Source organism: Lutjanus erythropterus, chromosome 14, assembly GCF_056507025.1.
Source record: "Lutjanus erythropterus isolate fLutEry1 chromosome 14, fLutEry1.hap2, whole genome shotgun sequence".
Lineage (NCBI taxonomy): Eukaryota > Metazoa > Chordata > Actinopteri > Lutjaniformes > Lutjanidae > Lutjanus > Lutjanus erythropterus.
This window is the reverse complement of record NC_139330.1, coordinates 20,828,024-20,852,413: the sequence shown is the minus strand read 5'-3', so window position 1 is coordinate 20,852,413 and position 24,390 is coordinate 20,828,024. Positions and strand designations below refer to the sequence as shown.

At 39.3% G+C, this 24,390-nt stretch overlaps 1 protein-coding gene across 1 annotated transcript in view; it reads right to left on the bottom strand.

The window, feature by feature from the left end:
• Nucleotides 1–371: 371 nt before the first annotated feature.
• The window catches only part of adam12b (ADAM metallopeptidase domain 12b), a 113,125-nt gene continuing 89,106 nt past the window's right edge, over nucleotides 372–24,390 (bottom strand). Inside the window, exons 14-23 of the mRNA XM_084735685.1 lie at nucleotides 22,666–22,861; nucleotides 22,435–22,543; nucleotides 21,742–21,940; nucleotides 17,232–17,309; nucleotides 13,569–13,677; nucleotides 13,026–13,164; nucleotides 11,008–11,116; nucleotides 8,898–9,149; nucleotides 2,672–2,847; nucleotides 372–2,214 (exon numbers count right to left, since the gene is read on the bottom strand). Coding sequence (XP_084591811.1) covers nucleotides 2,163–2,214; nucleotides 2,672–2,847; nucleotides 8,898–9,149; nucleotides 11,008–11,116; nucleotides 13,026–13,164; nucleotides 13,569–13,677; nucleotides 17,232–17,309; nucleotides 21,742–21,940; nucleotides 22,435–22,543; nucleotides 22,666–22,861 — 1,419 coding nt within the window. The 3' untranslated portion in view covers nucleotides 372–2,162. The remainder of the gene's footprint in view (nucleotides 2,215–2,671; nucleotides 2,848–8,897; nucleotides 9,150–11,007; nucleotides 11,117–13,025; nucleotides 13,165–13,568; nucleotides 13,678–17,231; nucleotides 17,310–21,741; nucleotides 21,941–22,434; nucleotides 22,544–22,665; nucleotides 22,862–24,390) is intronic.

Here is a 24,390-nt window from a genome sequence, read left to right as displayed (position 1 = left end):
TTAACATTTTTTAAGTATCATATGTTGCTAGTTGTTGTAATGCAGCAGGATGATGAGAGGATGATTCAAGTTGTTTCCAAATTAAAATATTCCAAATGATCAAAGTCTTTATTTTCTGGCTTTTTACTTGCTTTGTTATGGGAAGAGTTGCATTTTGCATACTGAGCTTTAGGCACATTCATCCTCTCAGAGCCAAAACAACAAAAGTCAGTCAGTTAATTATTTATGTTCATCAAATGGTGAAACTTTACATCCTTATAAACCCATATTTATCTCTTTAACAGCCACTCGTGGTTTTAAAAAGTTTCGTATGTTTTTGAAGTTTTTTTTTAAAGACATTTAAAAATCAAAGAGAATGAAATTAAAACAAGTTGTTGTAAACAGTCATAAAGGAACTTTTATTTGGCTTTCATTTCATCAATAAAAACTCTCAGTTTAAATGTTATCCTTTAACATTTGTCTCTGTCCTACGAGTTATAGGTTGAAATCTTCAAAGTCTGGGGCACGGCCTCAAAGCAGTCCTTATATTACTGTGCTTGTAAAAAAAAAAGAACAAAAAAAAAAGGACGAGAAATGATAACTGACGTACAATATTTACACTTTACAATGGCTTTTAAACATGTTACACTTATGCAAATAAACACATTACATTTAGGATTTACAAATGGCATAAACATTTAACGACTAGTCGACACAGCACTGACAAATATTTCCCAGCGGGGAGCAATCAAACACATCTGAACACTTCCAAAGCAAGAAAAAACTTTCAGACGTCTGTACATGAATGCAACACATGTACGCAGGGCTTCAATCATTCTGCAGGGGTGAGAAGACAAACCACTGCATTTGGATACACTGCAAATATAAAATGCATCATCCACTGACACAGGAAAAAGAACTGCGCTGTAAAGTTTGAATCCCTCCTTGTTAAAACAGCAAGTCAACAACAAATAACATCAAGGAAACTCAAAGTGCAACAGCAAGCTGTGAATCTAATGAGCGATGCAGTGAATGTGTGAATAATCTCAGAGTTCAGGAATAACACAACCATACAGAATCCTAATGGAATGTTATGAAGGCAAAAAAAAAAAAAGACAGGACAGATACGGTAAAACATCTCGTTGGACACAGCCGAGGAGGAGACTGGAAAGCTCACAGCGCTGAAGTCATTCCTCTTGGCTCGCACACCGAAGGACAAAGTGAGCGTAAATGTTAAACATACAAACACCAGAGCTAATGCTGAATTATTTGGTGTTGCTGTAATTCTCTGGAACACAATCAGTCTGTCGAATATGTTGACACTCTGCAGCGTCTGCCAGCATGAGGAGAACATGTCAAGCCTCCAACACATGCCCCGAGCGGTGTGTCAGAACTGGGCTGAAATGTGTGAAAAGTACTTTTACTGTTTGCACTGCGAAAGTGAACTTATAAGGGAATAAAGGAGTCCGACTGTGAGGCTGTAAAATAAGCAGATCTGAATAATCCCATAAAAATGTGTGTTCTGAGGCTTTAATATGAGTCTGTGTACTTACGTAATTAAAAAAAACATTTGATAAGTATCTACTTTGTAGCACCATGGTGACATGAATAGAAAAGATGTACTTGGTATTCAATACATCATAAAAATGATGAAAACAGAATTAATAACACTGCTCTATGGCCCACAAGCTACACTGACAACTTGCTGAGTTGTGCTCCATTTCCCTTTATCTCCATTTTAGACCAAAACCAAACTTTTTTGCGCTTCAATTGTTCAAGCAACTTTGCTGTTTATAAAAACATTTTATATTTCAGCATTTCATTTGAGAAAAAAGTATAAAAAATCACCAAAGAATGCAAAAGAAATAAAATCACACCATGTTTCCTTCTTGTTAAACTTTTCCACAGGGAAAATCACTCTTGATCAGAGTGCTCCGTGCACAAACTGGTAATACTGAAGATAAATATTTAAATAGATAAATAGTTCATTGGTACCTGAGCGAGGACAACAAAGCACCTTTTAGAGGCGTAGCACCGAGGTGTGATGTTAGCCCCCTTTCATTAGAAACTCTGTGATACTTCAAAGTGTTCAAAAAGTCTTACAGAGTCTCAGCAATTAGTGCAAATCAAGAAAAGTCTCCATCTGTTGGTGGTGAGATCTACTCGCCCGTGACGTCAAGAGCTCAGCAGTCCTTTTGAGTCTTTGGTGGTCTGTAGGGCAACACCGGTGCAGGTCTGAAACAGAAACAAATGCAGGTTATTCTTCTTATTCGATACAGTACATAAAGCAAAAATATCCCCTTTCAGACATGGACCTCAGTACATTAATCTGATTGCAAGTTAACGTATCAGTTAATAAACGTGCACATGAGCCACTTTCTCTCTTTTAAACACACAGTATGTGAGTTTTCTGCAGCCGAACACTTCAACTGCCTCTTATCCAGCTGAAAGTGAACATGAAACAAGAAAGAAAGGCAGAAACCTGAAAGACAAAAAGGGCTGCAGAGGAGAAACAAAAGATTCAGAGAGAGATTCAAGTTGGTACAAAAGTATTGAACAGCATTCAACAGAATACAGCAGACACCGTCAGCATTGTGTTTTTCCATAAGGGTCCGATCACGTACGAATGAAGACAACAATGCTACTTTTTCCGTGTCTGAAAGGGGCTGTAAAGACATCACGTTGCACCAACCTGCTGGGTAAAGGGATGGTGGGGGGAGGCCTGGGCACAGTGGGGATGGGTATAGGGAGAGGTCCAGTTCCGGGGATATGGACACCCGCTGCTGTGGCACTGTGACCCAGCCGAGAGCTCCTCCCCAGTGGGTCTGCGGGTAGAGGTTTCTGGGGTGGACTAGGTTTCTCAAAATCCTGAAAAGGAAAAAAGAGAAAAAAATCAGTCTCGTCTTTGTACTGTACTCAACTGAATATAGGCCAAAAAGGATTTGCATATCACTGCATTATTTGCACATTACTCGTTTGTATATTATTATGCATCCTGTATTTAAACTTTCCATTTTTTACAGCATGAGGGTACATGGTCAAAGTTCACCTGTGTGTTGATGGATTTTTAAACACAGATGAGCACTGTATTAAGGTGGCATTTAAGCATCATTAAAATATCCACTGACATTAATTTAAAAAACTGAATAATCTAGCATGTGTCACCTCCTAACTCCCTTTAAATGTGGACTAGCTGCTCAGCAGCTATCTGGACACAAGAGCAGACACGATTCACTAGAGGGCACTGTGTCATCAGTATCTCCTCTGAACACCACACAGCCAACACGAGATGAATCTCAAACCTCCTCCTCGTCTCCACCACCTCTGTGGCAGTGCTGTGTGAGTGTAGAAGGTTATCTGAATGAGGTGCCATCATGTGTTACTAATCTACAGCAAGGAGGCGAGGCAGTGATAAACATCTGCTACCGGCGGCCCGGCTACCGTCACACACGCACACATTATATGCACAAAGCCTCCACCACACCACAACGCACACTCAAGAGGAATACATGGACAAACTTCAAGTAATATGCACATAGGGAAAAATAAAGTTTTTCACATTATGCATGGATAAGACTTTGAGAGCTGGGAGGTTTAAAACATTCATGAATGTAGCCAAGACATCAACATACAGGCTTACAGTTATAAACCTGTGAGTGTTCACTGTTATGTGACCCAGAGGACTGAAACACACTGACATCAGCACAACTCTGCAGAACAGTCACTCCTGTCCATATACTTTTGTGTTTCATGATTTTGCCCTTGGTTTTAATTAAAGAAAATCCTAACGATATTACCAAAAATAGCATGGTGCCTCAAACCGTGTGACAACAGACTGGGGAAAACCCTTCTTCTGTTTCAAGATGCCCGTTTCCTTGGGCATAACATAAGGTCCAAGAGTTTGACGTAGTAGAACTGGACTGGCATGCACAGAGCAATGAACTCATTCCCATCCAACACCTTTGTGAGAGCTGACTGCGAGCCAGTCCTTACAGTCCATCATCACTAATGCTCTTGTGCGTGAATGCGAGTAAATCCCTGCAGCAAGGCTCTAAAATCTTGTGGAAATCCTTCCTGGAGTGGAGGCTGCTATAGCAGATGTCGCGTCATCAACGATTACATACGGTGGCAGTGTTCTAGTCTTCACATACTTTGTTCATGTTAGCATATTGTTGCAGGTAAAATCAGGCCTGCAACTGATGACTGTTTTTGTTATAAATTAAATAAATCATTTTGGTCTATAATATATCAGAAACTAGGTAACATCACCTTCACAGTTTCCCACAGCCCAAACTGACATTTTCAAATTGCTTCATCCAACTAAGAGTCCTAAACCAAAGATATGTGTTTAATTATCACAGAGGACTAGGGCTTGATTCCACTAGGCACTGCCAGAGCTGATCGCAGACAATGCTTGTGTCTCTACAGGAAGCGCCACAGGGCTCACCGAATCGACTCTCCACTCTGGTATGTGGACAATACGCACCAGGTCTATTTGTGATAGATGCCACGTCAAGCTGCGGCAAGCATTTCGAGTTTGGTAAGAAGTCGGACACAGGGACGGCACAGAGAATCCGTTCAATTTTAAAATTGATTAACTGACCAATTGTTTCAGCTCTATGAAATCAAATTTGTGATGTCACAAATAACCTGAAAGATACCATATTTCAATCATATTTAAAGAACATTATAGTAATGTTATATGTCTTCTGGTGGCCAGTAAGAAGTTATTCAAAAACAAAAGCAGCAATTATTTAATGCCATATTTTATTCACTAGCTGCGGTGCGCCGTAGTCATCTCTTTATGGAGAAAAAAAAATGTTTTTACAAACTCAAAATGTGCTGATCTCTCTGCATACAACAGCCCACAGCTCTGCAGATGCAGTTAAAAACACAAGGTGCCCCGCAGAGGTTGAGATGTTACAATGCTTTAATCAGATTGAGCTCTGTTAACAGCACAGCAGGTCTGTTTTACTGTGAGTCTGCATTAAAGTCCCATGTGGATACTGTTCTTACTTGTGGAGAGTTTGGGGGTGATACAATGTACACAGTGGGCTATTCATGTGATCCAATTAGATGAATCTGTGAGAATATTAAGTGAAGCCAACGGAGCATTTCACAGACTTTCAAATACAGCGTACCACCCACTGTGAATCTTTAAGCACACATTCATTGCTGACAAACTCCCCGGGTGCGTGTGTGAGTTATGGACAGTTTAGTTTAAGTGGAGAATAGCTCTTGCAGAAACACGACATCGGGGTGTTTTTCAAAGAGGAAAACAAAGATGTAAATGGACAGACGCATCCACCCAAATGCAAGAATAATCCCGGACCCATGTGCATTCTAATGCCGCTCTTGGCAGAAAACCTCACACTACAACTGGAGTCTTGGTGGTGTTCACATGTCTTAATTCAGAATGAAGGATTGCGCTGTCCTCTGTGGCTTGAGAAAGATCTATGAGCCTTGGGCTTACAGGCACCTTTCAAAACCCACCGGAGGAACTGAAAAATGCGTGGTTGTCTGGCCAAAAACAAAGCTATTTTTCTAAGTTCCAGAAAAAGATGACATTTTGGGGAAAGGCATGATTTTAACTCCTCCGTCTTACTTCTGCAGAGAGCACCTGAACAGGGTTGGAGCTTATTTGCTTCGCATTTATTTGACTCTGTGGGTATCTGATGTGTATTTTTTCTTCAGCCGACCAAGATAATAGCAAGCAGGTCGGTTTATGAAAATTCTCAGCTCCCACACTGTTTTCTTTTTATGTATTGCCTCATTGTAATAAATGCAGTGTAGGCTTTATTCCCCTGGAAAAACCTCAACATTTAATGGGGTGCAAGTCGGCACACAGGCATAAGATAGGCTGCAAAAAAGTCTTTTAAAGTAAGACATATTGGCACAGACAGCAGGGAAGGCTGTGTCAAGTATTACAATAAGCCTGTAATACACTTTCTATTTAAAGATTGATGTCCTGCACGTCCTTGCTGGCCTCTTATTAAATCTCAACAGAATCCTTGCTGCTGTTTCTGACCTACAGTACATTTGCCGTCTCTGCTCGCTCCATCTGTTTCATTACAGCCAAATGAGCTAGTTGATATTAGCAGGTAGCAGGGTTTCATTGTTTTGGCAGGCCAGTGAGCAGCCTATTTATAAAGCAAACAGTGGCCTTTCAGCTTAAGTGCATCTTTAGTTGGCACACGTTCATACCAATCAGGGGTGATATGCTGCTGCAACGCTGGACATGATGCCAGTTGTTCCTGGTGCTCAGTGCTCGAGGAAGTATTCTGTTTCTTTGCTTAATTAGAAGTACCAGTACAACCAGTACAAAAAAATACTCTATTACAACTTAAAGTTCTGCATCCTATAGGAGTAAAAGTACAAAAGTAGCATCAAAATGTAGTTATAGGGACAGTTTAAATTATTTGATGAAGAGTTGTATGAGGTACTTATCAATAATCAATGTATTACCTACAGCAGATGGTGGTCGGCACGCCCCCAGTTTGGAGAAGCAGCAGGAAACTAAGCAATGTAAGTGCTGTGGACAGGGTCAGCAACAAAAGGTAATGGTAATGGTACTGTGAAGTCACTCCATAACAAACAAACTAACACGTCAAGGCAGCAGGAGACCAGCAATCCATGTGTTCTGCAAGGTAAAATGACTGGTTTCACCTGTGGAGTTTGGTTGGTTTGGAGAGAGCATGGTTAATTATTTTATTTTATAAAAGGACTGCTTGAATGCTGTTTGTTTTTGTTTTGCAGTTGTACATACATAATTCAAATATTCAGTGCCAAAGATAATTCATGCCAAGTTTTTGCACATACTTGTATCATTTTACTCCATTAGCTGGTCAAAATGGAGCCAGATTTAACTACCTCCTACCTCCAGCAGGTAAAAAGATTAATCTGAGGGGCTATGAAATGACTGATTGGTAGAGAAAATGAAAGTTCAGCTACAAAACTCTGCAATACATTTTGGAGAGGGACTTGATTTGAATGTTGGAAAGTGGAAATGTCTTGATGGGTGGATGCAATTACATTGTTGGCTGAAACTAGTTGGTCCAAGCCTACACAGCACACATATTTGTTTTACAGGAAGGACACATGATTGGTAGTTTTGATATAAGAATGCCAAGAGATTGTTTTTTTGTGTGTATACTGTTAAATAGGTGCATAATGTGAACATTTCATGTGATCTGAAAGTGTCAAAATGCATTTTTCATTTCATCTCAAATTTAAAAGAAATGATCTGATCTGATCTGAGGAGGATTTGTGTCTTTGGTCGAGCTGCTAACACTGTATCAGATCTTATCAATGGAGATTATTAGTCTGGAAAGTAACTACTAACTATAGCTGTCAAATAAATGTAGTGGAGTAAAAAGCAGCTTACAATATTTGCCTCCACAATGCAGTGGAGTGGAATATAAAGCAGCAGTATAAAGTCAAGTACAAGCAGCTCAAAATTGTAATAAAGTAGAGTACTTGAGTAACTATTCCCTACCACTGCTGCTGCTGCTGCGCACCTGAATGATTAACCTTGGAGGAATAAAATTGGATCTCTGCACGCCTCCCTATAAGTCCTTCAGACTCTGGCTTTACATCTGGGATTATGTGATGGTCTTTATCCAGCAGACACAAAGTGTCATACAACAAGGCCGAATTCTTCCTGACTTTTGAAGCAGCAAACATCTGTCAATTAGCCGTGCGCCCTGCTGCGGTTCACACAGTGCCGACATCCTACCGGCACAACTCTCCGTGCTGTGCTGCTACAGGAACGTATCAGGATTTGGATCCACAACCAAATCCAGCGGACAGATGGATTTACTATCTCCACTGCATCCAATACTGCTGGCTCAGCAGAAAGCAGCGCCTTACTCAGGAGTTGGGTCACAGGGAGGGAGACAGATTGAATTTTGCTGTCGATATGTGGGCAAGCAAGCCGACCGCAGTGCAGAAATGAAGTGAGTTTCCGGAATCCGACACTTTGCTACAATCTTTAAAAATGACCACGCATGTGTCTGTACATGTTTTAGATCATTAAATACAATTTGCATGTATTTTACATTACTGCAGAGCATTTTTAAAGAGTAGCTCCGGTTTTCAGATTGATTTCCTACCTTACTTTCCATTCCATTGCCTTCTGTTCATTTGAACACAGTCTGACAATCATGAGTCTTAAAAATCTGCTTGTTACATTACCATCATGTGGTAATGCAGAGTGAACAGGGACTGATTCTAAAATTCTCCATCTGTGTGTACAAGGAGAAATGAGTATTCTTGACCTTGATAACAACAGCTGACAAAATTGGGTAAAACTTTATTTGAAGGCGTGCGCATAATACTGTCATAGCCACATCACGACACCTGTCATTAATATGAATATGTCTGTTGACTGTTGATACAAAGAGTCCTGGGCAAACTTGACCTGCAGAGGAAGATCATTTGATATGATTGAAAGCTCCAGAACAGTGTGAGTGTCTTTTAACGCACCACCAAAAATCAATTCCAATCCAATGACAATCTAACCAAAAATAGAAAACTAAATGTTAAATGTGAAAGAAAGTTTAATTTCTCAGCACATTAATTTTCATACTTTCCTTTTAAAAATGAAATAAAACTGATGGTTGTTTGGAACATGTTGTGGAAAACCAATGTATGTATAAACCTACGGTATGGTTTAGAAAATGGTCAGGAGTAATGTACAGTCAAATATACACAACTTGAATTTAATAGTCTAGGCTGTGTATATGGTCCATTAAAGATGTGGTCTACAAAAATAAATTGACATTTTAAAGTATTACGAGACAATTTACGACAAAGTAAAAGCTCCAAACTTTGCAGAATTTATGAATTCTAGAGTTAACATGCAGTGGAGAATTTGTGTTTTTAAAAAGAGCATTCATCAACATTTTATGCAAACAAACCTGGTCAACTCTGTATGATGACTGCTGGCGAGGCAGGCTGAGAAAAGGCGGCACTCGAGGCGGTGAGAGGGACGTGTGGGCAGGCAACACCCGGTGGTGGGCCGGGAGAGGAGGCAGGGCGGGCTGACCCACGCTCAGGGACACCGGCATGGGCTGGCTGATGTGCAGGGGCTGGTAGAGGGGCAGTCTGCGCAGGCTGTGAGAGTGGAAGTTGTGTGGAGGGAGAAGAGGCTCGGCACTCAGGAGAGATGGCTAAAAGAGAGGATGAGAGGAAGTTATTTTCAGTAATGGCAGCAGTTATGTGTCTGTATTTGTTATGGCGGCGGCACATGCTGTAGACTTTGTCACAGCGGATGCTACGACTGGTCATAGCACAGGTGTTACTAATAACATTAACAATCTTGGTTCTATTTAAATAAAATGGAATTATACGATGATACGATATATGATTTTGTCATGGTATATAGTTCAAAATATTTTGCACATATGAACTCTACTTACAGGATCCATTATATTTATCATACTATTTACAATTTACGTGTCAGGTGACCCCTTATATAGGTACTTGTTTAATGGTATAGTAATAAATGTTCATGGAAGCATAATCCTGTGTACAACTCTATTTTTCCTTTTTTCCAAAATTTTGACACCCTGAAGATTAAGCACATTAAATGACCATGAAAACAACGAGTTGCAGCTTGTCTTGTCTCGTCCTGAGATATTAAGGCGTAGCGCAGACATAAAAGGTAAAATTCCATTTCAGTCATGAAACTCTCATTAGTGTGAAATAGCTGATGTCAGAGATGGTCATAAAGCTAGAAAACAACATTATTAGATATGACGTTGTGAAATTGCAAAAGCCAGAGTCTGACCGCATGTCCTGACCAGCTGTTATCCCTCCGCTGCAGAACAAACCAATAACACCTAAAATGGCAAGAAAGCATCTGGCGGCTGGACAACACACGCACACATGCACGCACACACACACACACACACACACACACACACACACACACACACACACACAACAGAGTTATATCCAAAGAGAGTTGGTGTGATGCTGACTGACATCTGGACATGAGTGAATGGCTGAAGTGGTGACCATAATACGAACAGACAGACTCTTTCAAACAGGTTCTCAAGTGAACTCAATACTACTGAGCAAAATCCGGAAGAACTTCTACACTCAACAGAGGAGGAACTGATTGGATCCAGTACTGGTATCAGGGCCGGATATTGTCATATAGAATTCATCGTGCATGGGGCTCGCAACACTGATCCATATTCCAATCTCAATCAAACAAATTACATTACACAAACTACACAAGCTTTCCAGGCTGATGTTCCGTTTCAGCCTCATGTAATCTTACTACCACTAAAAAAAATAATAAACATCAAGAAAAATCAGCATTGGCAGATATCCAAATTCAGATATTGGAATTGGATTAGAACTGAAGAAAAGTGGATCTGTACATCTCTAATAATATTAGATACAGCTTTTATATACAGTTGCTCCAGGTACAAGCCACTGCAAACACAAATCAGATCCACACACACTCATGCATATAAATGCACGTAGCTTTAGTTTGTCATGCACATACAAATTATAGGTAATCTCCCTCTGTGCTCATCATTTCTAACAAACAAATCAAAACCTGCACTCCTCCTCTGCCTGAATCAATCAACTCAGCTCTGTTCTCATAAAAAAAAAATATCGCGAGCAAATAATAAAGAACCTCAAATAACAACATCCTGAGTCTCAATTAAAGTTTCTCTGCCTCCCGACAGCAATAGCACCATAATTAATATTTCTTCGAGAGAGATATAGTGAAGCCGAATCAATTACTCGGCTCGCCGTCATCTTGTTTTGTCAACAAGCCTGGAAGCATGACAACTTTAAAGCAAGGCTTGGCTGCAGGTTAGTGCAGGGCTCTAATAGAGTGTGATTAAAAAAGAAATCAAATCAAACGGGCCATAACAAAAAACGAGCACACAAACACAAATATACAGTAAATAGATGGGCGTATATAACCTTACAGCGTACCCTGATCCACACACACCGGGCTGTTTGATAGATGCCATAAAAGACACATTACAGAGAGTGACTCACCTTATAAATGTTGGCTCCAGATGGTTTGGGTGGAGGCTTGCGCTGTGGTGTGGGCCTATACATAGACTGAGTCCTGATGGGGCTCGTTGGCCTGTTGGCCTCCACAGATCTACAAACACAACAAAAGTACTTAAAGGTTCAGTCTGTAGTTTATTTTTTAGAACGTATACATTTCAGGTAGATTCACATATTACGGCAAAGTTTAATTGTAGATAAAAATGAGTATTTTCGTGTTTTTCGGCTGATCATGATTGAAAACATAAGCCTGTTCTTCCCCAGCCTTTAAAAAGATTACTCATATAAACAAGCATTTAGCAACTTCAGAAGAAATCATAGTTTAGCAACATCTGAGTCAAATTGTGATGACCGTTAGTGGGCTGCTTGTTTGTGTTGCCAGGCCGCTGTCAATCAAATGTGATCAAACAAGACCCACACAGTCCCAATGAAGCAGATTAGTTTTTGAGAGTTAAACTACTCATAAATGTTATCTAAGGATGTTTTTTCCAACTTTGATCCTTACTTATTTAGTCATGAATAATTAACGCTATAGAGAAATACTTAGATACAAGTTTTCACGGACTTTAAAGGTTTTTTTTTAATTTTTCTTTATTTGTATTGTATTCGCCTTAAAACCCCCCAAAATACAAAAAAAAGACTTTGAAAAGAAAAAAATTCATGGTTGTTTTTCCTGTATATAAATATTACTCATACAAACAAGATCAGTTTTAGATAACTGTATAACTAAATAGTTAAACATCAAAGTTCAGTCTTTGCCTTTGAAATAGTTCTTTGACCAGAGATTAAAAACCTGTCAGTGAATCTGAGTGAGTGAAAACAGATTCCAGTAAATTTTTTTTTGGTAAAGCTTACACTTTACACTTACACTTTAATTTCAAGTTTCCTGGAAAAAACTTGGTGGTCACTGTACTAATTATGGTGAAAAAAAAACAGGAGTTCTATTGAAAAAAATAAAAAAAATAAAAAATCCTTGCTGGAGACATTACAAACTAGCATGCGATGTGCACGGCTCAGTACAGCAGGGTTCTTTAGCAGGTGATTAAAACTAGCCAGAACTACACATCAGTGAGGTGAGGCCTTTGGCGCAGAGTCCAAAGAAAAATACTAAAAGACACACCCAGCCACAGCCTGTTCACCCTGCTGCTGTCTGGCAAGAGATATAGAAGTAGCTTCTTCCCTCAAGATGAATGACTCCTACATTCATCCTCAGTATCCCACCATCAAAAATAGTTGTATTTTTAGCTGAGTACTGGATTAATTTTTTTTATAATCCTTTACATACATTACGACCCTGTATAATGATCATTAAATAATAATTAACCTTGTACCCTGTGAGTCTAAACAATAGTATAAACTATAAATTATTGGCAACTTGCCTGACAAAACATTTTTGCAGGACCTGCTGTGTCTTGATTAAAAGGCCCTCTAGCTACACTAGCAATTATTTAAAACTAATGAACCTAAAGTGTACCAACTGAACACTCACTCTTTTTTCCATATAATTACAACCAAATTACAAACAAATTACACAGTTCTTCCAAGGACAATCCTTGTTTTTTTGGGGCCAGACCTTAAAATCCCCCCCACTCCACTAACTGATTCTCTGAAGATGAAGAATGGAGTGTAACTATTTGACAATTTGTCTGATGTCAGGCAAAAATTCTTGTAAATAATAAGGAGCATATTAGAAACCTGTTTGCGGTTACCAGTTTTTAAAATTTTGGTTCTAAGGTGCCACTTTTACATTTGGATCCTAAATTGTACCTTTAAAATAAGCAGCACACTTGACTGTTGAGAAATTGTTGCACTTAAATCTGTTTTCTAGACAAAAATAAGTATTTACTTTATTTGCCAGTGTTATAGATAGCCATCCAAGTGTACCCAGTAATGCAACAATGTCAGAAGACAATAAAAATAAGATCTTAACTTGTGATTAATCCCATAATCTAAATTTCTGTCACTGAGGCACACTCAAACCTCACTGGCTCTCCGTTTGTCACCTGAGTTTCTCCAAGGTGCTCTTCTTATTGCTGAAGAGCAGGCGGAGCAGAGTCTTCCTCTTCAGAAAGACGATCACGATGGTTACCAGAAGGCTGACCAGGGTGATGAGGACCGCCACGGTTATGACCACGCTGTCGGCTGATGCCATATATGACAACACGCACATTAATACACACACACGCACATCTACAGCACAGAACAATGACAGGACATGACGCAAAGACCGTTACAGCTAGGCCACGGTCAGCAGCAGCAGCACAGTTCGTGATTCAAATTTCTGTTCTTCACTCTGAGGACTAACATTAATTTTCTTTCTCTGTTAAGACTACAGACTGTGCTGTGTAATGTATTGCTGGGTGGAAGGGGAGTTGTGTTGCTGTCGGAAAGTAACACTCCAGTCCAAACCACACATCAATCCAGTACTGTCTCTGCAAGAAAAGAGATGTACAAGGTGCAGCTTCGTGTTGTTGCTTCTTTGTGAGTTAGCATTGTTGTCTCTCTGTCTAGATGAGTGAGGATAGACATAAAATCGTCCACGCTACCTGCCAGTCTCATCGGCCCGCTGTCGATGCTCCCGCCGAAGCCTGCTTTCTCACAGAACGGAGGCGCCCAGTGTGCTTCACAGTGACAGTTCTTCTTGTTGTTGCACACCTGCAAACAGGGTAGTTTTACATCACTACATAGGGACTTAATTGCTCCTGCTTCAAATAGTATAAAAATGCATTTGTAGTCAGACACTCTTAGAAATAAATATGCTAACTAGAACCATAAAGGGTTCCTCAGCTTGTCCCCATAGGAGAACCATTTTTGGTTCTGGGAAGAACCTTTTATGAATTTGAAACCTTTGAAAAAAGGATATATCTCAATCCATCTGTGACAGGTTTCACCCAGAACATATGAGAAGTTCTCTAGAGAACCATTCTATGGTGTAATAGTTCAATCCAGAACCCTCTCTGGGGTCCTACAGAGAAATATCTTAAATTCCAAGGGTTTTTTTTATCTAAAACACACCCAGGGGGTTCCACAGCCAACCTTTTTATATTCCAGGGTTTTTTCTACAAAGAACCTTTAAAATTATTGTACAAACAACTCTTGACTAAAGACTTTGTCAAGCATTTCAACAATCCTTGAGGAACTCTTTCTTCCAAAAAGGGTTCTTTGTAAGACTTCCATTAAGGACCATTTTCATCCAAAGAACCCTCAACAAAATGTTTTTTTCAAAAAAAGGGTTCTTCAGACAGAAATAGTTCTGGATAGAACTTGATTCCTTCAGGACAAACCCTTCTGGAACCCTTATTTCTGAGAGTGTAGCAGCTAAACTCCAGATATAAATGATGCATCACCCTCTACAAAGGGTCTGTCCCCAAACAACAAGATGCTTTATTTTTTATAAATAAGCTTCTCTCGTTCAGTTCGTCTGAGTTCGTCTTTCAATATAAGAGGACACTGGCTGTGCAAATGTGTGTACTTAGAGTCATAATAGATAAAACATGTGTATGGGAGAGTCCATCCCGCGAAGCCTCAGGTTTCCAGTGCTGAAGTCTGATCCAGGAGGATTCCCTGGTGAGGTAACGCAGTCCAGCTGTCAGTTAGAGGGAGGATGGAAGAGGGAGGGAGGTGCACTGGGAGCCGTGCAGCTGTGGGGGATTTACATTTAGCACAGACGTACAGTCAAGTGCCTTCACTGCCTCCAGGCCATGGACACTCCTTCGCACAGGGTGACGGGGTTAAGAGGCACTTGGGGGCTCGGAGGGAGGTATGATTTGGGGGAGTTTTATGTGTGTGTGTGGAAGGAAATGTTACAACCCTGAAGCAAATACAATCCCTTAATATTTGTCACAAGGCCAGGGTAAAGTGGTCTGTCCCTCTTATTAAAAGTCAGAGTGAAGATAAATACAAAAAACAATTATATAGAGACAGATTATATCCACTTTATGCTGGTTTTCTAAAAGTTATAAATCATTTTACTTTGTCTAAGGATATATCATATTTAAAATATCTCATATCAATGAGATAATGACAATGAAAATGATTACAGTTTACAGTTTGATCTGTTTATTTCTGGATAAAGTATAGATGTGTATAAATGTGTAATGTATATGTATTAATGTGGGTATATAAGGTATAAAAAATGTAATAAAATAGAGGAACGGAAAACAATATTCTTTAAACTCCTGCAGAGTTTCAGAGGATTACTACATTTTCAGTCAGGTCTCGTACAGAGCGATATGTTTGAGAAAATGGCAGACAAATTGATTTGGCAGATATTTCTGCAGGAGGGAAGATGCAGCTCAAGCCCACACTTTTAATGGGAAACCATTTCTCTATACCTCAATTCTCTTGCAAAGCAGTTTTTATGTGATTACTTTTTATTGCCGCAAGCCGATTAACTGGCAGCTACAACGTTGTATTTGTTGTTGAACATAATAATGTTATTTTTTATTGATCGACTTATTTGGTTCAGGTGTGTTTGATCACTTCTAAGAAGGAAAATATTATTTAAGGATCATTGCTTCAATTTCTCACTGACTGTGCTGACATGCACAAAATATTCCTGTTTTTGCCATTTTTAAGAAAAAAGTTATATTCCTGCGAAGCTTACATTTTTACATGGATGAATGAAAATCGGTATGCCACTAATATTCCCGTTTACATGCAGCCGTACATACTCAAATTATGGGGAAAGTGGAACGGCTGGAGCTCTCTGAGCCATCTTGTTTCTCTGCATTAAAATAGGATTTTTTCAATATTTTTTCACCCCTGGTGTAGCGCAAACACACCCTGCCTTTTTTGTTCAACCACCATCTTGAAACGTAGGCGATGCAGTTAGGAACAGTTCAGTACCACTTCTTCATCTCACATACTGATACAGGTAACACAAGCTTGAGTATCTGCCGATTCTGATCAAATACTGTCCTTTTCCCTCTCTTAAAGCTACTACAAGGAGTTTTTAAGTGGTTATAAAACAGGCTCGGTTCATTATTGATGAGCTTCATAAGCCAGGGTGGAAGATTTTGCTCCCATGAAGGAAGAAATATGTAACCCACCACATGACCTTTTTGACCGGTCAGCACTATTCAGACATTCAAAATTTAATTTTAAAGAAATTGCATAAATTGCACTTGTACTTATTTCTTCCTTGATTAAAGTAACTTTCATCTTCTAGCTACTGTTTATGTGACACATGCCGCTCATCGGATTGTACAGAGTATCGGACTGGCACATATCTAGTTGCAATATTTGCACTTATCCAAAAACCTGTCGATATCCAAGCCTATCATAATGTGTAAAAGTAAGTGTGTCTATCCTTCCAACTAGAAATGTGGACTTTTTCTTTTGTGCATGCATCTCTACCCCAGTTTTGTTGGCTAGTCGGTTTGCTTACACGCACAGAGCTGATTGTAAACAGGCATCAGACTGTGTCTGAACACACTCTATACTTCTGAATGCACAGTATACACATCTAAAGAATGCTTTAATAAAATGAAAAATATGTCAACATGTCTTAATCAGAAAAGGCTATATTTGGATTAAGGCCTCTAAACAGAATATGCTGTTTACATGAATTCAGTATATTACACTATTTGGATTAATAGTGGAAAATCAGGGTTCTTGTAAACATAGTCACTGTAAATAATCTCTGCACCATAAACTGTCATAATTGTCAGTGAAGATCAGAAGTTACTGTAAGCCGATTTAGCCTCTGGTGAGTGTTTGATTCTAAAAACCAAACAACAAAGTCAATAAAACATAAAAGCACCCTGTGCTGAATTATTGATTAGTAATGCTAAAAGAGAAAGGTGATCATTTCTTGGCAGGAGGAGTTATGCTTTTATCCTGCAACACAACAACCACTGTGGTTTCTACCTGCAGTGCTGCACTGTATCTTCTTTCACTGTACAGTCAGAAGATGATGGACAACACTGTACGCAGGCCATAAATGATGCTGTTAAATGGGATTGATTTAACCTCAGTGGGACAATGAAGATCGATCATGGAGAAGAGGAGCAGCTGCCATGACTCATAGTCTCCACTGTAAATACACTGTTTTTGTGTGCAGTTATGTGGCAGTAAGACCGTCTTAATTTTGTTAGTGAAAAAGTGACTGAATGGGTAAATACAGAGTCCTCACAGGATTGTTTCACGACAGGCTACGGTGCATAATTTAACACTAAATATTGAGCTAGCAGGTACTCTGCACTCACCCCACGTCCGTTGCACTTCCCAGAGCACTCATGCACACCGAAGACGCTGACATTCTGGCACTGCCGATTCAGGCACACCTATAAACAGGAAAAGCATCATTGAGCAGGTGCATTGGAGAGCAAATGAAGATGAATACAAAACCTAAGAAGAAGTGTGTACACTTCAGTGCCACAAGATAATACCTGTCTTGTAAGTGCACAGGTTAATGTCTGTACCATAAAGCAGCAGGTGCAGTCATAGCTTTCTTGTCTATAAAAAAATTAACAATCTTAATGGAAAATATACAAATCAATGTGGAATAAAGTGGAATAAACTGAATACAATTGTAAATGCTACATATATTTTTTATCTCAGCCAAGTGTACGCTTCTGCAGCTGCTCTCAAATACTACTGGCACCATCAGCCTTTCACAGTTTTTGAAAAACCTTGAAAACCCTTTTTTAAATACATTTTATGTTTTATGTTTCTTGTGAACACCATTTCTTTAAACTTGGCACAAATTTAGCACTTGCACTCAAGGATGAACTGAACTTATATTTTGATGGTCAAACGTGATTGGGACCTCAGAATACATGTTTTTGGCTGTAATTCAATAATTTATATGCTGATTATGACAAAATTTCACACAAATGTCTAATAACATACGAGCAGTACTGGAGAGTAACTACTGACATTCACCTAGTTACATGTAATTAAATTATAAAATAAATGTAATTGCAATTGTAGTTACTGAGAAAAACATGTAATTAAATTAAAGTTACTGGTCAAAATGTTGGTGATTACAAATGAGTTACATCCAATTATTTTTTTTGAGTTGCCTGATGGAGATCTGCACTCTACTAAGTCCTCTCCTCTAGTTTCAAGATTGAAACTACTGAAGTGGTGCTTGGTGGACATGTTTGCCTGAACCACACATATCACAACCCTTAATAGAGTTCATGAGGTAAAGATGCACAATATGCCGCATCTAGATCAAACAAACAAACAAAAAATAAAGACTGGAAAAAGCCAGCTGTTGCTTTTATGTAGAAAATAAGCCCTGCATTAGGCAGAGCAGTTTGGAGCTCTCATCTCCTTCAAATTGTTATGTGGGGCCATGTGCAGCCAACTTAATGCCCTGATTGTCATGGAAAATAGACAACCTTTTTGAGGACAACAAAGACAGTGACAAAGACCAACCTTCAGGCCATCAAAATTACGAGATAATGTGTAGAGCTAACTGACATTTTGCAGAGACAACAGCCAGGAGACAAGCTAACCTGGCAGATGGCCATTTTGCACACGAAGCTCAAAGGGCTTTTTGAACCAAAGGCAGGTTCCTTGAGGTAACTGAAAGAGCTTGTGGGTACTTGTAAGAATAAGAGACCCTACAGTTTGGTTCCACACTCTAAAGATGTAGAATGCCTTTCCAGAACTGCTTGTCAGGTGGCTGAGTAGCTACAGAAACCCTTCCACCATCGGATTATGATGATCCATGCCCTACAATGCCTGCAACTTTCTGAAAATGCAAAGTTGACATTCATGCTGTGATCGGCCATCTGCGTGGAGGTGAGAATAGAGCCAGGGTTTGAACTTCTCTCTGTGTCTCTCTTTTTTGTTTGTTACACAACTATTTCTGTCACTTTTCATGCGAACAACTGAGTGCAACACTACAAATGCTTTCTAGGAGACACTGTCTGAAAATGTGCACTGTTATCCTCAATATTTAACAAGTGTGCCCAGACATGCTGAGTTGGTTCGGGACAGCTTCAGGCTTTTTCCTTTTTTTTTCACAGAACTGGCTTGGGTTGGACTTGGGCTCATTTAACTTTCCTTCTTTCATTTTTGCCCATACAGGCTATGTGCAGTGCACACTGTATGAAATATTGTTCTCCTGATTATTACAAATCTTGCACATATGCATTTTTATTCACATGTATTACATGCATATTTTCATGTGCATTATAGCTGACAGGTGTAATGCACAAGCTTTAAGTGGCATTAGTCTCCGGCTCGGGCTGAAGACTTTCAGACTTTGTTGGGCTGGGGCCAGGCTAGGGCTCGGGTTTTTGGCACGTGCTGGGCTCCGATTTCAACCACGCAGGCAGAGTGCTGGCCTTTCACAGGCTAAATCCACAGCTGCAGGGGCTTTGGCAAATGCAATCATCTAGTTTTAAGAATGACTATGAGACATTATGAGTATTTGCAAAGGAGCAAGTGCTGCTGGGCCAGTTCTGGGCCACATGTCAAAACTTGTGTAATAATTCAGTATTACAGGAAATAGTGAGAAAGTACAACTGGATTTTTTAAAATTTTCATCAGGCGAACCAGAAGGGCTGGCATGTGGAAGACTCCTCAGGCACAGACTATTTAAGGTGATTCAAGAGAAAGATAGTTGATTGTTGAGTCTCATTCTCAGGTTGTCAAATTACTGATGCTTTGAACTGGTGACTCAAAGATGGTTGATTGTTCAGTCAAGATTCCCAGGTTGTGAAATACTTATGAGACTCAACAATCAACAATTTTATCGACCTGTGACTGGCCAAAGTCTCCCGTCATGGGCTATATTTTCTGAAATCTAAAACAGAGCCAAGAGGAGAAGCAGAACTCTTGAGTTGAGTTACATTCTTCTTGAGGGTTATTATGGAACTATTGCCCAGTCACGCCAAAAATAAACCCCCTACCCCTGGTTTAACTGTAACTGCCTTGCTGTATTTGAACCTCAGCAATGGTTCAGAGGTACCACAAGGAGAATACACAGGGAAATGTACACTACAAATAAGACGAATTAGCTTCCAGCACTTTACAGCCGATGTTTTAGAGTTGCATCAAAGATCAATGTTTATCCATTTGCTTACTGATATATAAAGCAACAAATTGGTGACGCTGCTCATATGAGCTATCACAACCAATTTACCGTTAATATATGAATGAAAACAGATCTTGTCAGCTCATCTGGAGAGACAATTAAGGATGCAAGTGCCACAGTTCCAAGCTAGAGGCTCCTTCTCGGAAGAAAAAGGGACTGTCACTGGTGTGGTGAGAGAGGGTTTGAGGGCGGCACATAGAAGAAGAAAAGTCGAGAGGCACACCTAATATAATATCTGGTTTCCATATGGTTCTTGTCCATTTGTCCAGCCCCGAGCATGATGTGTACATTTGGACCACTGTATTCACTCAGGAGTTAACTTTATTAGCTTTTTTCTTAAGGAAGGAGAACCAGCCTCTGCCCTGGCTCTTTAATACAGTACTATTTGCTCTGCACCCGAAGGAATACTACAGTAGACTCATAGAGTTGTCAGCCTTTTGGGATCTCTACAGGACAAATAACACAGCTGCATCCTGTGGTTATAGCTCAATAAAAACCACCAGCACCACAATATTAAACCCTGAGCATTGTCAGTGCTACTTCAGTATAAAATTTTTTGATGGATAATTTTCATCATAGTATTTTTAAGCATTTTTTTCACTGATAAAAATGAGTTGATACCTAAATAACTAAACAAAAACAAATTTATTACGGCAAAACCTACTGACACATTTGTCTATGAATAAAAATGAGACGAAAATGTTAGGGAGGGAAGAGATGGGAATATATCTAATTAGAACTAATCTCTTTGCATGGTAGGGAGGTTAGATACTCACAATTGGATGGTATTTATCTATTTGGAAAGTCAACTACCATAAAATTACATGTCAGATAGACGTATGGATAAATTTCACATTTGATGACCAGGGAAACAAGACCCTTCGTAAACTGTGGAGCAACAAGCAAACTTAAATGTTTTTGTTTTTAAAGCGTTATTATAACCATAGGTAATGTGATTTGGATTAACTTGAAATACAACACAAGCTAAAAGAAACCGCCACTGTTTTGTTCTGATTAGAGACATGAATGTCACAAACTTGCTCATTTTAGATCGTAAATCAAAAGATCAGTTGACAAAGTTAAGATAATGCGGCTAACATTTCACTGTCCTCAAATAAAAATGAATATGTAACAAAGAAGAATGTATGTTTGAAGAAATATACTAAACCTATTAGATTTTAGTGGACAAAATCTACTGTACTGTAGATTTAGTCAACTAAAACAAGACTAAAACTAAAACAATTCAGCAGACTAAAATATAACTAAAAATAGTGATACAAAGATGAATCTTTAATCACCATTAAAAATTTAACTGATTAAAAATGTATTAATCGCTAGTCTAGAAATGTCAGTAATTCTGCCTCATTTGACATTGTTTTGTCTGACAGAGCGAATTGCTAAATAACAAAGTTAAAATTAAATGTAAAATGAGATCAGAAAAGAAATGTGCATTTTGTATCTTATTAATTATTACTGACAGTTAACGTCTAACAGTTAAGGAAAACATACAAAATTTGAAACCCTAACTAAGATTGAATGCAATTTTAGTCACAAAAACTAAATCAAAGTTTGTTGTCAAAATTAACACTGCTACTTATGTAAAATTAAATATGACCTCATACTCCATTTCCTTACAGGTAAATGATTAACTGATGACTCACCATGCCGTCTCCACACTTCGTACCGGCCAGAACCAGTCCAGGATCAGGCATGTCATCACCCAGGTAAACATGTGTTCCTCGACACAAAATACGCCCTCCTTCTTGCAGCGGGATGTTGGTTTCAATGGAAACAGCGTTTGTTCCAATCACTGGTCTGTTGGCTCCTCCTTGGCACTGAATTTTACCACACTTCGCATCCCTGCACACACATACACACATGCAAGTGGAAACACACATGAGTGCACACAAACATTAAAAAACACATAGTACAACACTTAATTAAAAAGCCTAAAGCATAAAGGCCTGTCAATCACAGACAGAGATAAGTAACTGAAGAGAAAGATGAAAGAGTGCTGAAGAGAGCTGCAGTGCTTCAGTCCTCCGGCCATTAAAGCAATTACATCAATTAACAAAGAGCTTGATTACAGAATTCACCCAAAGGGAGAAGATCTTTAGCACAATTAGCCAACAAGAATAGCATGAAATGATTCATGAATACTTTCTAAGAGCGTAATTAGCTGCTATCTTTCTCAAATGACATTTTTCACCCGTGTAAACTTTTGTTTGAAGATCACATGTCAGATTTCACAACGTAATGATGATTGCTAATGACACCACTTAAGCTAATCAGTTGTGTTTTGCACAGTACCTCCTCTGTACCTCCACTGCATCAGAGCAGCTGCAGAGTCTTACCTCGCATCACATTTGGCAAAGGAGCCTTTGGAGTCTTTCCCACAATTCCCATAAGGATCACCTGCAGAGTTGACTCGCTCGAAGCATATCCCTGGGGCAGGCTTGGCTCCTGCAGACAAAGACAAACAAGGAAAATACAAAAATATAATCACCAGAATGAAGTGAAGGATTCCCTTATAAAGGTGCAGATTATGTACACATACAGTCAGACTGATGAGCAGACTGGTTTACCTGGTCCCCACAGGGTGATGCATTGTTGCTCATGAGTCTGGCAGATGCCGTTGTAGCAGTAGCCTTCAACATTGTGGCATGCGTGCCCATCATGCAGATAAACGTTGGCTGGGCAGTGAGGGTTGGCACCAGTGCAGAACTCTGGCAGGTCACAGGAGTTACTGGACTCTCTACAAAGAGTGCCAGCCGGTTTCAACTGTAAACACACACATTACAGTACAGTGAGCTCTCTCTGGTCTGCAAGACCTCAGACTTCAATACTGAAGTCAAGGCATTTTGGCCTTTGTTATAATTCTGCTATGCCTTCATTCAAGCACGACACAACTGTTACAAAAAGAGCAGCAATGCTGCTGGAGAGCAGTGATGAGTGGGTGCCTTGAGCTAAATGTTAAAATGCACATGCTCACTATAACAGTGCTAAGATGCGGATGCTAAGCAGGTATAATGATAACCATGTTCACCATCTCACTTTCACATGTTAGCCTCATAGCATTTGCTAACTTAAAACAGTGCACTCAGTAGAGAGCAGATCTCATCAGGCAGCAAATGGTGAAGCCCCTACCGCAATGCCACCACAACTGCCAGATGCAACTAGCAGAGATTTATTTGTCTAGTATAACAACATACATATCCTTATGTATGCATGAAAAGTCTTTAATAAAGTGATTTTGTAGTGATGTCTGTGTTTTCTAAGATGCACAGAATAGTATAATGACATTAATAGTATGGTAATGGTATGTTATGAGATTAGTACAAAATGGACATGTCTGTAAAGAGGAGACCCTTGGGTACCCATCTAACCCATTTTCATTCAGATATCTTGAGGTGAGACGTTCAGGGACAGCCACTTTTTGTATTAACAAAATTTAGCCTACTTTTTAGCGTTACTTCCCCCCCCCCTTCTTGGCTTAACTTAACATGTTATAAATATCTTCACTCTAGCTTTAAACCTCAACCAGCTATGACCTATGAAGGATGGACAGATGAACATGTGTCACACACTCACTCACAAACACATGACCAAACACATGATCCCCTCCAGGCTTAAGGCTCGTGGAGATAATTAGTGCTTAATAAAAAGGGCAGCTGGCACTGATGAGATGTCAGAATTTCATGGCAATCCATTAATTTCATTTTTTTTTTTTTTTTAGGTATTTCAGTCGACCAGCATTGTGATGTTAGTATGGTTAAATATGATATCAAGGCAGTGAAGTGCTCTCAGTTGTCTACAGGCTGCAGCAGTGATGGATTTTAAAATTGATTTTGCAGTTGAAGGTTTAATTAATGACCACGGTGGGTGTGACGGACGATAACTCCAACTTCTCACTGGTGCATCCCTTAATAATAATAAGCAGTCAAAATTGATTTTATACACTTAAAAGAAAACTCTAAGCTGATTCCAATTTAATGTCTATTTGCTCACATTCTTTATGTTTTGCTGTATTATTGCTGATGATTCTTATGGTTTTCAATGGCTGAATTTTCTATTTCACCTTTTGGAAAGAAAGCCCATGAGAAGAGTGTCCACAATGTTAAGCTGGCTTGTGTACATTTCAGTATGTTATTTTCTTTTCTTTGTGCATAACTTAAAGTGATCTGAATGAGTAGTCATGCATTTAATACAGTATCTCTCTGCATACTTAACCTTGGCCTTTATGTTAACATGAGCCATGTTGGAACTAGATCTGATCTGGCCCAGTAAGACTGCCCTGAAAAAGTGTCTGG